At 36.9% G+C, this 15,702-nt stretch overlaps 1 protein-coding gene across 4 annotated transcripts in view; it reads right to left on the reverse strand.

Annotated features, from left to right (window-relative positions):
* Positions 1-15,702, reverse strand: part of LOC125681078 (kelch-like protein 18) — a 30,214-nt gene that overhangs the window by 3,801 nt on the left and 10,711 nt on the right. For all 4 annotated transcript variants that reach the window (XM_048920997.2, XM_048920993.2, XM_056157369.1 and 1 more), the window contains exons 2-9: positions 13,534-13,670; positions 12,387-13,299; positions 11,567-11,728; positions 9,135-9,286; positions 7,367-7,469; positions 6,865-7,032; positions 6,612-6,740; positions 657-744 (exon numbers count right to left, since the gene is read on the reverse strand). In XM_048920997.2, coding sequence (XP_048776954.2) covers positions 657-744; positions 6,612-6,740; positions 6,865-7,032; positions 7,367-7,469; positions 9,135-9,286; positions 11,567-11,728; positions 12,387-13,284 — 1,700 coding nt within the window. In that variant the 5' untranslated portion in view covers positions 13,285-13,299; positions 13,534-13,670. The remainder of the gene's footprint in view (positions 1-656; positions 745-6,611; positions 6,741-6,864; positions 7,033-7,366; positions 7,470-9,134; positions 9,287-11,566; positions 11,729-12,386; positions 13,300-13,533; positions 13,671-15,702) is intronic.

Consider the following 15,702-nt stretch of genomic DNA (forward strand, 5'->3'; position numbering starts at 1 on the left):
TACAAACAATTACAGTAAAACACACTTATAGTGAAGTGCTGGGTACAAACAATTACAGTAAAACACACTTATAGTGAAATGCTGGGGACAAACAATTACAGTAAAACACGCTTATAGTGAAGTGCTGGGTACAAACAATTACAGTAAAACATGCTTATAGTGAAGTGCTGGGGACAAACAATTACAGTTACTGTAAAACATGCTTATAACGGAGAACTAGGGGACGAATAATTACAGTAAAACATGCTTGTAGTGAAGTGCTGGGGGACAAAGAATTACAGTAAAACATGCTAATAGTGAATTGCTGGGGACAAACAATTCTGATTCATTATAAACCATATTCATTATCTGTAAGAATTTCATGATATGTTTTAAAACTACTGGGAATGAAAACCACTTCGCAATAAGTGTGGCTTCTTTATAAGTGTTTTCACTATAAACATGATGTACAGTATGTTTATTTCATGGTGTATATAAAGTTTAAAACAAAGGCTCAACCTCACAATACTCACTCGAGTCTCTTTGTTCCAAAGACTCGTTTCCTCTAAGAGCAAAGAGACTCAGGTCAGTATCATGAGCATGGGCCTTTTGTTTAAAACCAAAAGTACAAGATTGGATAAATTCTAAAGGAAGGTAATGCCTGACTTTAAACTTACACAATGTTTGCATATTTAGTGTAGATCTCGTCTGTTTCCTCTTCTCCATCACTGGTCAACTTCAAGGTCAGAGCACAGCAGCATTGGTCTGAAACAGAATTGTTCAGTGAGGAAATAGAACAACAGATACATGGTCCATGGATCACAAAGTTTCAACAAGTCTCCTGTTCCAAATGTAAATAGACACTCTGTCACCTTCCTGTCGAGCAAAGATATCAAGTTTGGTCAGTCTGTCTGAAATCTCCTTGTGTGTGCTAAGTTTGCTTGACAATGGCTAAGTAGATTTTAAAAAGTCAAAAATGTGAAACAAGAGCCCCATGGGCCTTAACATTCACCTGAGTAACATGCAACAACTCTTCTATGGACAGCTCGATACACTTATCAATACAGTGGAACCCAGTTATTACGTTTTCCATTTTGTCACGATAAAATAACGTAATACCGGGGGCAACATAATAAATGTTCCCAGTGAAATCCGTTAAAAATATCATTTGGAAATTGTATATCGTCCATTGGTACTCCGTGAAGGGGTGTGTGAATATATCTTTACTGTTCCTTTGTTTAAAAGACTATGATACTTTGTTTTATTTACATCTTATCTTTAATGTCCGTAATTCTTCATGTTCTTATCCCTTTTCTTTATTTCGGTGTAGGATACATAAGGATGTTTTGATAAACGTTGCTTTTTCTGTATTCGTTTGGACCGCCATTTTGTTCAACTTTAAAACAATGAGTTCATGTAAATTTCTCTCAATAACTCATTCCGGTTCGTATTCAACATTCGTATTAAAAAAATAACAAAACATCGTTTTTATTAAGTTCTCTAATTACACAATACACAACATAATAAAAAAATCCCATCCAAAAAACAACAAAACTATAGACACAAAACGCACACGATACCCAACACTTGCACACTTCTCACCAACGATAAACATGCACGGAGAACAATTTAAGCGCAATCCACATAAAAAAATATATAATGATGCACGAAGATTTCATTTATAACGCTAAATGATGGCACTAAAATCACGTGCGCATCAAGGGATTTCAAAATATTCACTGAGGTAAATGCCGTGCACGAATCAGCCGATAGATTGGTGTATGTATGGACGAGATTTACGAACACCCAAGCTGCATGTCCAAACAACGGAACAATTTTTTTAATTGAACACCTTTAGTCACCTATGTCCAAGCAGTTACCCAAGCGGTTGTAACATTGCTACGATAAATCTTGTCTTTCTTGCTTGGTACCAAAGCTGTCCGTGAATAGAGTTTTAATAGCGAAGGTAATCACACTATGCTGAACACGCAGGTGGTTGAGAAATTATTTCTTTGATTATCAAAATATGAAAAATGAAGTAAATTTCATAGAGTACAATTTCTAAATAAACATTATTTAATTGTTTATCACTGGCTTCTATACAGGGTATTCACCTGTATTGATGTCGCTAGATCTATGGAAGCGTGATCAGTCAAGCGTCTCTAATCCCCAAACAGACCAGGGAATTTACGTGGTGACTGTCACAGGCAGTCAAGGCGTGAATGGCTTATTATTTTGAGAATCACTATTGAATAATTAGGGGTTTATTACGTTTTTGTCGGAATTTTTACAACGTAATACCGAGTCCCGGCATTTTAGGACAACATAATAACGAGGTCTATTTTATATAGGTTTGTTAAGAAATGGTTTTGTGCTTTGCAATTCCAATGTAATATGCGGACTAACGTAATAAAGGGGGAACGTAATAACAGTGTTCCACTGTACATTGTTGCTAGTTATGTTCCTTGTCTGCCATTTCTTGTATTGAGAAAATCTTTGTTCCCTATGTTGGCCTTTGCAATTTTCTGATCTGTAGCTTTGACATCTGTTATTATTTTTCTTATTATTCACAGTAGTAACCTCTGATGTTTGGTAAAGAAGGAAAACATGGCTATTCACAGATTGACCTTTGGCTGATCCCACAAAGGGGGAAAATTAAAATTACGTACCAGTTAATAGGTGTATCAAATATGGAGTTAATTATTCTAAACCAAAGGAAAGTAAATTGTCCTTAGCTTTTCAGCTTCAGTCTTTTCAATATCCAAAGAGGAAAAGAGCATTAAAAAAATTCTGACATGTATTTTCATTACATAATTGCTGCTCCCTGAAGCCTCAGTAAACTAGTGCAGGGGTCATGAATTCCACAATCTTCATACACATATACATAACAGTATTTTGTCACAATACACAGAGGAGGATGCTTTCACTCTTGAACCTATTTAGTTCTGCGCTGTAGAGTCTGAACCCCATGACACGGGTAATTACAATTTTGGTACAGGGCTACATGTATGCTTTTCATAAGCATGCATAAAGTATTAAATTCAAAATACAGAAGTAAAGAAGAAAATGTTTAAAGATTAAATGCATTTTCATTACATACCCATTTAGGCCAGCCCTTAAGCCTGACCCTGAGGTCATGAATTTTATAATTTTGGCAGAGGGATGCATCCTATTGATAACCATACATACATTTTTTCTTTAAGCTGTGCAGGGGTAAAGTACAGATTTTCAAAGAAATGAGTGCATTTTCACTCTATGAGCCACAGAGCCCCACCCTAACACCATGATCCCCTGACCCTGGGGGCATGAATCTTACACTACCCCTGACCCTGGTGGCATGAATCTTACAATAACCCTTGACCCCAGGACATGAATCTTACACTAACCCCTGAACCCGGCGGCAGGAGTCTTACATTAACCCCTGACCCCGGTGGCAGGAGTCTTACACTAACCCCTGACCCTCGCAGCAGCAGTCTTACACTAACCCCTGACCCTGGCAGCAGGAGTCTTACATTAACCCCTGACCCTGGCAGCAGGAGTCTTACACTAATCCCTGACCCTGGCAGCAGCAGTCTTACACTAACCCCTGACCCTGGCAGCAGGAGTCTTACATTAACCCCTGACCCTGGCAGCAGGAGTCTTACATTAACCCCTGACCCTGGCAGCAGGAGTCTTACACTAACCCCTGACCCCGGTGGCAGGAGTCTTACACTAACCCCTGTGGCAGGAGTCTTACATTAACCCCTGACCCTGGCAGCAGGAGTCTTACACTAACCCCTGACCCTGGCAGCAGGAGTCTTACATTAACCCCTGACCCTGGCAGCAGGAGTCTTACATTAACCCCTGACCCTGGCAGCAGGAGTCTTACACTAACCCCTGACCCCGGTGGCAGGAGTCTTACACTAACCCCTGTGGCAGGAGTCTTACATTAACCCCTGACCCTGGCAGCAGGAGTCTTACACTAACCCCTGACCCTGGCAGCAGGAGTCTTACATTAACCCCTGACCCTAGCAGCAGGGGTCTTACATTAACCCCTGACCCTGGCAGCAGCAGTCTTACACTAACCCCTGACCCTGGCAGCAGGAGTCTTACATTAACCCCTGACCCTGGCAGCAGCAGTCTTACACTAACCCCTGACCCTGGCAGCAGGAGTCTTACATTAACCCCTGACCCTGGCAGCAGCAGTCTTACACTAACCCCTGACCCTGGCAGCAGGAGTCTTACATTAACCCCTGACCCTGGCAGCAGCAGTCTTACACTAGTTTGGAAACAGCTTCTCTCTTCATTGCTACTCTGTACTCGTTTTGGTCCTGAGGACAAGATGAATTTTTTTTAAAAATCACACATTTTTACCAAATATGCAATAAAACTCCACCCTAACTTCCCCAGGCCAAGGCATTCATAATTTTAGTATCTCTGGCCTGGCAGGCCAAGACATTCATAATTTTAGTATATCTAGCCTGGATTTCTCCAAAAAATCTGAAGTCGAAAGTTGGGCTTAAGTCTGAAATTGTACTCAAATTTTGACTGCAAAAAAACTTAAGCACATGACCTAATTCAGGCAAGGCCTGGAGGTTATAAAACTTTTACTGTACTCATACTCAAACTTAGCCACGTTTGTTTTGAGTACAACTCTGAGCAAGCTCCCAACATGCTAAAACAAGAGGACCATGGGCTTCATCGCTCACCTGAGTCACCTTGGCCCATATCTGAAGTCTTTCCATATATATTTGCATGCAAAACCTTAGTCCCTATAATGGCCCCAACTTACCCCTGGAGACCATGATTTTTGCAAACTTGAATCTACACTATGTCAGAAAGCTTTCATGTAAATTTCAACTTCTTTGGCCCAATGGTTCTTGAGAAGATTTTTCCTATATATTTGTATGTAAAACTTTGATCCCCTATTGTGGCCCCATCCAACCCCCAGGGACCATGATTTTAACAAACTTGAATCTGCACTATATCAGGAAGCTTTCATATAAATCTCAGCTTTTCTGGCTCAGTGGTCCTTGAGAAGAAGCTTTTTAAAGATTTTTCTTATATATTTGTATATAAAACTTTGATCCCCTATTGTGGCCCCATCCAACCCCCGGAAAAAATGATTTTAAGAAACTTGAATCTGCACTACGTATATACTCGCCTATAAGTCGGTCCGCCTATAAGTCGGTTGTATTTTTGAAGGTTATTTTGTAGGAATTTGTCATTGACCCGCTTATAAGTCGGTACAAATTTTTGTCAGAATGGTTGACATTTTACTTATGTTTCAAATAATATTTTGAGAAATTAATAATTATGAGGTGCTCAATATACAAGCCATATCTGTTTGGGGTTTAAACGCATCCCTTGATCTATTATGGATGATGAGCCCTTGTTTACCTAAGCAATTATGGTCTCCTAATTACCAGTACTTGACACCGTGTTTACTTAGTGGCACGCGCCTCTCGAAAACTGTTATTGTGGGATTCTGGTATAATTCATTATATCAACAATAAAGTTTTTAAGAGTCAAGAATGATAATCTAAATTATCTGTTAACAATATTCCATCTTTTATGAAATATATTTCAGCCGGTATACATATGAATATTTCAATATTAAATCGGGTTCGTAATCCAATTTTACCGATAAACGATAGATCAGTTGAATTGAAAGTATTAGTTACTGGTATGTGAATAATTTTTAACTAGATTAAAATATGAAATACTTGTACTTTATACATAATTTTAAAATACATGAACAATACAATATGTCTAGATATTTGTGAACAATAATCATCTGTGTGGTAGTCCATGATGATCGTCGGAGTTGTTTAAAAAATTTCTACATTACGCCACCCAGAAAAATACCAATCTTCTTAGGACGCGCCTATTAAGTCGGACATAGAGTTTTGGACCAAAAATTGACTCCCAAAAATCCGACTTATAGGCGAGTATATACGGTATGTCAGGAAGCTTTCATGTAAATTTCAGCTCTTCTGGCCCAGTGGTTCTTGAGAAGAAGATTTTTAAATGACCCCACCCTATTTTTGTGATTATCTCCCCTTTGAAAGGACATGGCCCTTCATTTAAACAAACATGAAAGCCCTTCACCCAAGGATGCTTTTGGCCAAGTTTGGTTTAAATTGGCCCAGTGGTTCTGGAGAAGAAGTCAAAAATGTAAAAAGTTTACAGACAGACGGACAGATGACGGACAACAGGTGATCAGAATAGCTTACTTGAGCTTTCAGCTCAGATGAGCTAAAAATCTTGCGCATGTACTTCATTTCAGTATGAGTATGATTTTACAAAAGTTTTATAACCTTCAATTTTGAGTATGAGTACGATTTAAAGCACAGAGTTTGAGTTTGAGTACAAAAACATGCTCAAATAAGTTTTATAACCTCCAGACCAAGCCTAAAATGTCAACTAATGCACAAACATGATCATAATCAACAAAGTTTTACCAGGAAAGCTTTAAAACTAAAACATCTGTCTTATATGAGATCTCAAAAGCATATACATTTAAGACATAAAATTTAACAGATTAATCCATCCTGTCTTGTAATAACAAATGTAATGAGATGCATTTACACAAAGTTTTAAATAATTCTAAAGGTATTTGTCAATCAATTTAAAAAAGATTTTATAATTACATTTCATTGGCCTGACGAGCGCTCCTAAAGTCGTCCAAACATCCTCTTTTGGATCATACTCCTCTATAGAATCATCCCCGTTTTCATCATCTTTATAACCTCCAATCAGCAAAATTTTATCATCCAAAACTACAAATGAAAAATATACAGAAGTACCAGTCACAGCACTCATACAGAAAACTGAACAGACTCGATACTGTGAATAAAGGAAAACCACGTAAAAATGACCTGTCTAATAAGAAAGGCAACTCACCGACCGTTGAAGCGTAACAAGTAGGTCGTGGTATAGAAGTACAGATTCTTGTCCATGTGTTTGTTTCCACATTGTACGTTTCCATGCTTTCTAAGATCTTATCATCACTGGTTCCTCCCAGCACGTATATTACATCATTTACAATAGTCATTCCATGACCACACCTCTCTGAGAACAAAATCAAAAAGTTTTTAAAAGCATTGTACACAGCGAATCACTTTTACTCAAGTTAACAGTGACCTTGATCAGGTCCACATGACCTAATTCATGGTCTTAACACTTTCCCTAGTCACAGACAACCTTTGTATTGAGTAAAATAATCAGTTTCTTTACAACAAAGACATTCCTTGGCATTGGGACAAGCAGACAAACAGACGGATGGACGGACGTAGTAATCCTATTATATCCACGAATATGAATACCTTTAGCACAAGGTGTGAAAAGAACACTATAATTTGTTATTTACAATGTGTGTTCTATAAGGAATGTTCCGTAACCCTACCCTCCAGCATGTCTTTCTTCTTGTGCCATCTGTTGATCTTTGGAGAGAAACACCATGTCTTGTTGGTGATACGATAACCCTCTCTCCCTCCGGTTACGTAAATCTGTAAAAAAAAATAGGTCTACTCCTGAATACTCACATAGAAAGTAACAACAAACATGTCCACTACTGAATTAATAGTCACATAGAAAGTAACAACAAATATGTCTACTACTGAATTAATAGTCACAAAGAAAGTAACAACATGTCTACTACTGAATTAATAGTCACACAGAAAGTAACAACAAACATGTCTACTACTGAATTAATAGTCACACAGAAAGTAACAACAAATATGTCTACTACTGAATTAATAGTCACACAGAAAGTAACAACATGTCTACTACTGAATTAATACTCACACAGAAAGTAACAACAAATATGTCTACTACTGAATTAATAGTCACAAAGAAAGTAACAACATGTCTACTACTGAATTAATAGTCACACAGAAAGTAACAACAAACATGTCTACTACTGAATTAATAGTCACAAAGAAAGTAACAACATGTCTACTACTGAATTAATAGTCACACAGAAAGTAACAACAAATATGTCTACTACTGAATTAATAGTCACATAGAAAGTAACAACATGTCTACTACTGAATTAATAGTCACACAGAAAGTAACAACACACATGTCTACTACTGAATTAATAGTCACACAAAAAGTAACAACAAATATGTCTACTACTGAATTAATAGTCACACAGAAAGTAACAACAAACATGTCTACTACTGAATTAATAGTCACACAGAAAGTAACAACAAATATGTCTACTACTGAATTAATAGTCACATAGAAAGTAACAACATGTCTACTACTGAATTAATAGTCACACAGAAAGTAACAACACACATGTCTACTACTGAATTAATAGTCACACAGAAAGTAACAACAAATATGTCTACTACTGAATTAATAGTCACACAGAAAGTAACAACACACATGTCTACTACTGAATTAATAGTCACACAGAAAGTAACAACAAATATGTCTACTACTGAATTAATAGTCACAAAGAAAGTAACAATATGTCTACTACTGAATTAATAGTCACATAGAAAGTAACAACATGTCTACTACTGAATTAATAGTCACACAGAAAGTAACAACAAATATGTCTACTGCTGAATTAATAGTCACACAGAAAGTAACAACAAATATGTCTACTACTGAATTAATAGTCACAGAGAAACAGGAATTAAAAAGCCACTGATACGGCACGGTATGTAACAAAAGGACAGTATGTAACAATTTGTTACAAAGTGCAGCACGAATGGCGATGCAATGTAACATATTTTTGCTACACAGCGTAACCATTCGTGCTATGTAACAAATTGTTGCATACCGTCTCGTTGTTATATACCGGGCTGTATCAGACCACTCAATAAAAACTGCAGACAGCTTAAATATTTGATGATGTTTGAAAAGTTAACAGAAAATAGCGGAAAATTTCTACAATCTTTAGTTTTTTAAGGTAAACTATAGAGAAAAAAGCCTAGAAATCAGTTTTTGGCACAAGGTCCCATATATCTAGTAAAAATCACTCACCTGTGATGAAACTTATACTTCATATGTTAAAAATTCAGTAGTAAACTATGTAATAAATTTTAGCTTCCTAAATCAAAGCATGATGAAAAAAGGGTAGAAAACCAAATGGGAGAGACAGACAGACAGATAGGAAAGTTACATGTAATACTACAAGTAACTTATAAGTCACAGACCTTGTTTTTACATACGACGGCAGCGTGCGAGTGCAGGGAGGCTGAGAGGGGTCGAGCATACGACCACATCACTTCATTCTCATCACCACTGAGCTTCTCCACGGAACACAATGCCTGCTTGCCATCAAATCCACCAATCGCATAGAGACATCCTTAAAAAACAAAAATCTGCGATATAAATTTGTGTTACATATCAGTGTGCTACACGTAAACTATATCCTCTGTGCTGTTTTACACGATCTGAAACAACTCTCGCCTGAATTATCAAAAAAATCTTTAAACATGTAACTGCTATGTAAAAGGAAATTTTAGCAAGAGGGAAAGTTAGTGATTTTCCTCAAAATTCAGGTATCAAATTTGAGTGGATGAATGGTGCAATAGAAATGATGATACACAACATGGTAGACTTTAAGGGATCCTGAAACTCTAGCTAATAATGACAAACTCCACTTCTACTGCACAGAGACCTGGTATGTATTGTCTCGTTTTACAAACTTAATTTGTAATTCATAGCAACAGGAAGGGCCATAACTCTGCCAAAATTTATCTGATTGGACCTGTTATTCTTGACCTGCCTATTCTCATGATACTTCTATACCCCAGATTTCAATTCACAATGTCCTTGTATAACTATGATAATCAGTGGAAACTGTTACAGTGAATTGTTTGAAAACAAAATTCAAGTGCAAGAGGCTCTCTTCCAAAAATTAATTGACCAGAACCAAATACAAAATTGACAGGCATATTTTCAGGATGTATCTCTTGTGTGTCCAGTGGTCTGTGTTTGCCCTGCTCTCAGTTTTGTATTCTTTATGGTATTTGTGAGATTAATCACTGTTCATTATCCTAACTTTTTCATATATATCTTCAATGAATTTCAATTCAAAATGTTCATATATGACTGAGATACAAATGGAAACTGAATTGTTTAAAATTTCATATCTTCAAGAGGCATAACTCTGCCAAAAATTATCTGACTTAAAAAAATTTGACCTGCACATTTTCATGATACAGGTATATCTAAAATTTCAATTCAAAATTCCATGCATGACTGAGATGATGAGTGGAAACTGAATTGCTTGAAATTTTCTGAGCACAAGGAGAATAACTCTTTGCTAGCTAAGCATTTCATCTGAGAGTACACAAATTAGACACTTCACTAGTGAAGATGAAGGGCATAACTTTGCAATTTTTTTTTCAACTGACCCAAATATGACCTTGACCCATATATTCTTTGACATATCAATATCCTGAATTTCAGTTTAAAATGTCCACCTATAATGAAAATAATCTGTGGAAACTGATTTGTTCGAAATTCAATTTCCTATTCCAAAGACCTCAACTCTGTCAAAAATCATTCAACCGGAGCCAAACAAGAACTTAATTTGCATATATTCTCATGATGTACTGTATCAATATACCAAATTTCAGTTGAATATGTGCATAAAGATAATGAACGGAAAGTAAATTATGGATGGAAAACAGTACCACTTTATGCCCCAGCTATATTATGGTGGAGACATAAAAACTGTTTTTGAGCCATTAAGTTCAATTCTAATACATTAACCAAAAAAAATAACTTGACTGAAATGGACACCTGACATAAAACCTTGTATAAACTTTGAAGTTTCAAATAGAAACATCAAAACTGGGTATTATTTTATTCCGAAATAATTATTTATCTAAAAAAAAATTATTAATTTTTCATTTTAGCCTTAGTGGCTTGTGACATGTAGTTAGAAACTAATAAGTACATTAATTTTCAAAATACTAGTTTTTATGCTTGGTGAACATTAAAAAGTTCAATCGTTTTTCAAAATAAACAATTATTCCAGAAAAAAATAATGCTTTTAATCAAACCCCTGTGTACACGGTTGACTCGATGTAGTTATTAATCCCTGTGTACACGGTTGACTCGATGTAGTTATTAACCCCTGTGTACACGGTTGATGTTGATGTAATTATTAACCCCTGTGTACACGGTTGACGTTGATGTAATTATTAACCGCTGTGTACACGGTTGACGGTGTAATTATTAACCCGTGTACACGGTTGACGTTGATGTAATTATTAACACCTGTGTACACGGTCGGCTTTGATGTAGTTATTAACCCGTGTACACAGTTGACGTTGATGTAAGTTATTAACACCTGTGTACACGGTTGACTCGATGGAGTTATCAACCCCTGTGTACACAGTTGACTCAATGTAGTTATTAACCCCTGTGTACACGGTTGACGTTGATGTAATTATTCACCCCTGTGTACAAACATTGATGTAGGTATTAACCCCTGTGTACACGGTTGACGTTGATGTAGGTATTAACCCGTGTACACGGTTGACTTTCGTGTAATTATTAACCCCTGTGTACACAGTTGACTCAATGTAATTATTAACCCCTGTGTACAAGATTGACGTCAATGTAGTTATACCTTGTAGAAAGACGGATGTGTGCTTGGCTCGGGGATGTTTCATGGGTGCAATTGCTCTGAGTCGACAGTCACTAGCTGTAAATATCCAGGCCTCTTTTGTTGCAAGATGGGATATGATTCCGCTCTCTGCTATATTGTAAACATACCCTCCACACAAAATTGCTGAAGAAAAATAGATACACAGCCTTTTAAAATAAAAGAACTTGCATTGGGAATAAATAATTTTTTTTTTGAATTTACTATTAGATTTACCACGGGCTAAGCCCATTTTGGTCCCGAACCCTGTGATACCATAAAATAATATAGATGGTATTACAGATTTCAGACCCAAAACGGGCTTAGCCCCTGTGAGATTTACAGACGGTAAATTGATTTAACACTTTTGATTTGCATGTTTTCAATGAGTGATCAAAAAATGACAATTGATCATATCAATTTTGAAATTTCCCGATTTATTTTTGTCCCAATCTTGGAGAAATCAAATGTAATATTCACTTCAATGACACATGCAGGTGAACATGATATTTTATTTTTCCTAGATAGTTGGATCTCAGCCAATCAGATAGCTTGGAATTATTCAATCATGCAATAAAATTAAAGTATATCTTAAAAACATTTTGACTAAATAAAGGAAGAATGTTTTGCAATCGCTAGATGTTGAGAATCTCAAATACATATACAATATGTATTATACAGCAACCTTAATAAATGTTGTATTAAACAACATTGATCACTGTTCGCTATCTTCACCTTTTCATTGAGTAATATCTTACCGTAATCAAGTTAATAAACGTATTATCAAAACGAAAAAGCTTAATACCATTTCCATTCGCTTCTGTCAGAGTTGCCCGTGACATAAGTCGTTCATGAATCTCTGCTTCTCTGAGAGGCAGCCATTTTTTGAGATCTGGATGATAATAGTGGTTTCTATGCCAGCCCAATGTGTCGCTCCTGAACAAGGTCGGAAAGTCCATCACATCTTCGCGGTATTCATACGAGATCTGAATTTCTCCTCCTAACTGAACCAAGGATTTCCTGGGGTATCTCACACGTGTCCTAGGACCATTGAATGTAAATCTCTTCTCGTATTCAACCAAATAAAAGTCTGCGAAACTGATGAGATCTCCTAATGCAGGAATTGTTTTAAATGGCTCACACTGTATGGCAAACTGAACTGCGGGCCACCCATCCACCACATACCTGATTTTGCTGAACACCTTTTTCGCCGAATCTTTGCGAGTTTCTGGATCGTAATTATACCAGTTCATCACTAAATGGAGCAGCATGCATTCTGAAGTTGTGTTCAGGCTATCATCATTAAGATAATCCGCTAATGTATCACTGTCCAGCTTCAAAAACTGTTCCGTCAATCCAAACTCCAGAAAGTTACTTAAAATATATTTCCTGTAATAACTTTTCAGGTGTGGAATTGAGTACAAGTCGGCAATCCTTAGCAACTCTTCGGCATTATAAAAAGTCATTTTGTTTTTAAGATACTGAACACAACAATCGACAGCTGGTATGATCTGGAGAAATGTGGCGGCGTTCATCACGTCGTGTATGTTTCCCAGGTTTAGAGTTAACGAGCCACCATACGAGAATTTAATGAGGGGCTCTACCCCGATGTCTGTGAGGCATTTCAGTTCCATGCAGTCTTGCTGATTTTCGATCACATCGTGTTCCAGCATGGCTCTAAAATAATCACTTACACTGGCCATCACAACTTTATGAACCTAAAGAATATAAAATGTTTTAAATGAAAATTGATGCCTCATTGGTTTACAGTAAAATCACTGCTTCACAGTTGGACTCTTTGACAATGTAATTTTCCAATATATTTTTCTTTTCTACAATTTGCAAAACTGGTATTCATTCAAGAACCAGACTCAAGACCAGGTCTATAGTGACATACAGTTATAAAAGTGCACCAAAATTTAATATCTTTATACGGGATCAATCACCAATACCTTATAGTTTTTGTTTTCCACGCAGATGGTGAAATCGCAGTATTTCTGTTCATTGTACAGCTGCTGGAGATTGTTGGTCAGTTTGGTACAGAAATCTGGGGATACACACTCCTCTTCATGTACATGAAAATTTATTGCTTAAAGAAAACACAATGACACTATTATAGTAATCAAATATACACTCTAACATTATTATAAAACTACTGTATGCAGCTTTTTTTGCACCTCGTGTTATTTTTGTCTTTCTATACTTGCAAATAGTTTCACCCAACTTTATATTTGCCATGACACAGTAATGTTAAAAGAGAGAAAAACAGTTTCGCCCTGTCTTATATTTATTCTCTGAAAGCAAGGGCCAAAAATACAACGGGGGCAACTATTTCCCTGTATACGGTATTATAAAAATACAACGTGGGCGACTATTTCCCTGTATACGGTATTATAAAAATACAACGGGGGCGACTATTTCCCTGTATACAGTATTATAAAAATACAGCGGGGGCGACTATTTCCCTGTATACGGTATTATAAAAATATAACGGGGGCGACTATTTCCCTGTATACGGTATTATAAAAATATAACGGGGGCGACTATTTCCCTGTATACGGTATTATAAATATATTCTACAGGGATATATACACATGTGCTCACATTTTATTTTTTCTCCATTTCGATTCAGATGTTCATCAATGAGTGAAAATCAAACAAGATTTACTGCAGAGTAACACAATGGATGGATATTAAATAGGACAAAGTCATACAAAATTTTCATACAATCAACTGAAAATAACATACTATACATGTATCCAACCATTTCTTAGCATACCTTTAAGGACATCTTTTAAAGTATAAGTATATTTAAAACATCCACATTCCTTGCTGTGAATCTTCTCTCGGTGGCTTAATTAGCAAGCACAGCAGAACATGAGTGTTTTCTGTTAAAGGGGCATGAGCACGATTTGAGCCGAAAATTTTCAAATTTTATTTAGCTGAGTTGATGTCAGTATTTTGTTTGGTCCATCTTCCTTAGATTGATACCGAGCTGAACTCTTCAAAGAACATTACAATTTAGCTCAGAAGCATGGAAAGACAGTTAAAATCCTCTGTATTGAATGGCATTTACAATTAAAATATATGATTAAAACAGCTAGTTGTTCATACTAGGTCAGGGCCCTGTGGTCAGCTGACAGCCTGCCTAACATGACCTTGAATGCATTAACTGACCTTGACTGCATTAACTGATGTTGCTGTGGTCGTTTCCACTGCCTTACTGTGCTAGGCTAGAAGTATTTACATATTCCTTGCTTTTTGTAATTTCTCTCAACTAGTGAGCTCTCCCAGACCTAGGATCCCCTGCAGTGATTACAGGATGGATGGAAGGTCAACATCTTCATGGAAGATCTTGTGCATAATGATTAATCTAGCCTGGATCTTCTGGCCAGTGCAGGGTCTCTCAACAAAGGTGTTTAAGGAGGGTGGAGATTGTTCTAGGGGAAAAGTTGTGGTGGTTGTTTGACTGCGAATCTTGCAGCTCTTCTCTGCACCACCTCGATAGGGCTGATGTGCTGACTGATCTCAATGGAGTTGATGTGCTGACTGATGTGTGGGTCCCAGATTGTCACTTCATATTCTAAGGATGACCTCAATACTATAGTTCTCATCTCCGGATTTTGGTTTGCAGCCTCGCATGTTCTAGTGAATGAATCCTAGGGACTTGTTTACTCTGCTAGTGATGTTACTTATACATGAGTGTAATACTGAGGTACTTGCTGGTTTGCTCTCTCACGAATGTGGACAGTAGAGGAAGGGAGTACATACGCTGAACAATCATTATAGGGGTCTTCTTGTTGGTCCAATTTGCAGGATTTTAGACCCTTGAGCATCCTTTCAGCAGTAATTCTGGCGATATTAGGCTTGATTGTGATATTCTGACTGACGTCTGTACCGATTTAGACACACCACCACAGACAAGCCGAATCTCGTCCAGATTACTTGATCAGCTGTTACCAGCGGTTACTAATGTTAAAATGCACACCCAGTGTATAAAGTTAAGCAAACCAGACGAAAATAAATATAATTTACGAGACAATTTGAATACAGAATTCATACTCAGTGTGATACACACTAACATTGATACATAATAATTGCACAACAACAGTTCAACATAC

The sequence above is a fragment of the Ostrea edulis genome, chromosome 2 (genome assembly GCF_947568905.1).
Source record: "Ostrea edulis chromosome 2, xbOstEdul1.1, whole genome shotgun sequence".
In the NCBI taxonomy this organism is placed as follows: Eukaryota; Metazoa; Mollusca; class Bivalvia; order Ostreida; family Ostreidae; genus Ostrea; species Ostrea edulis.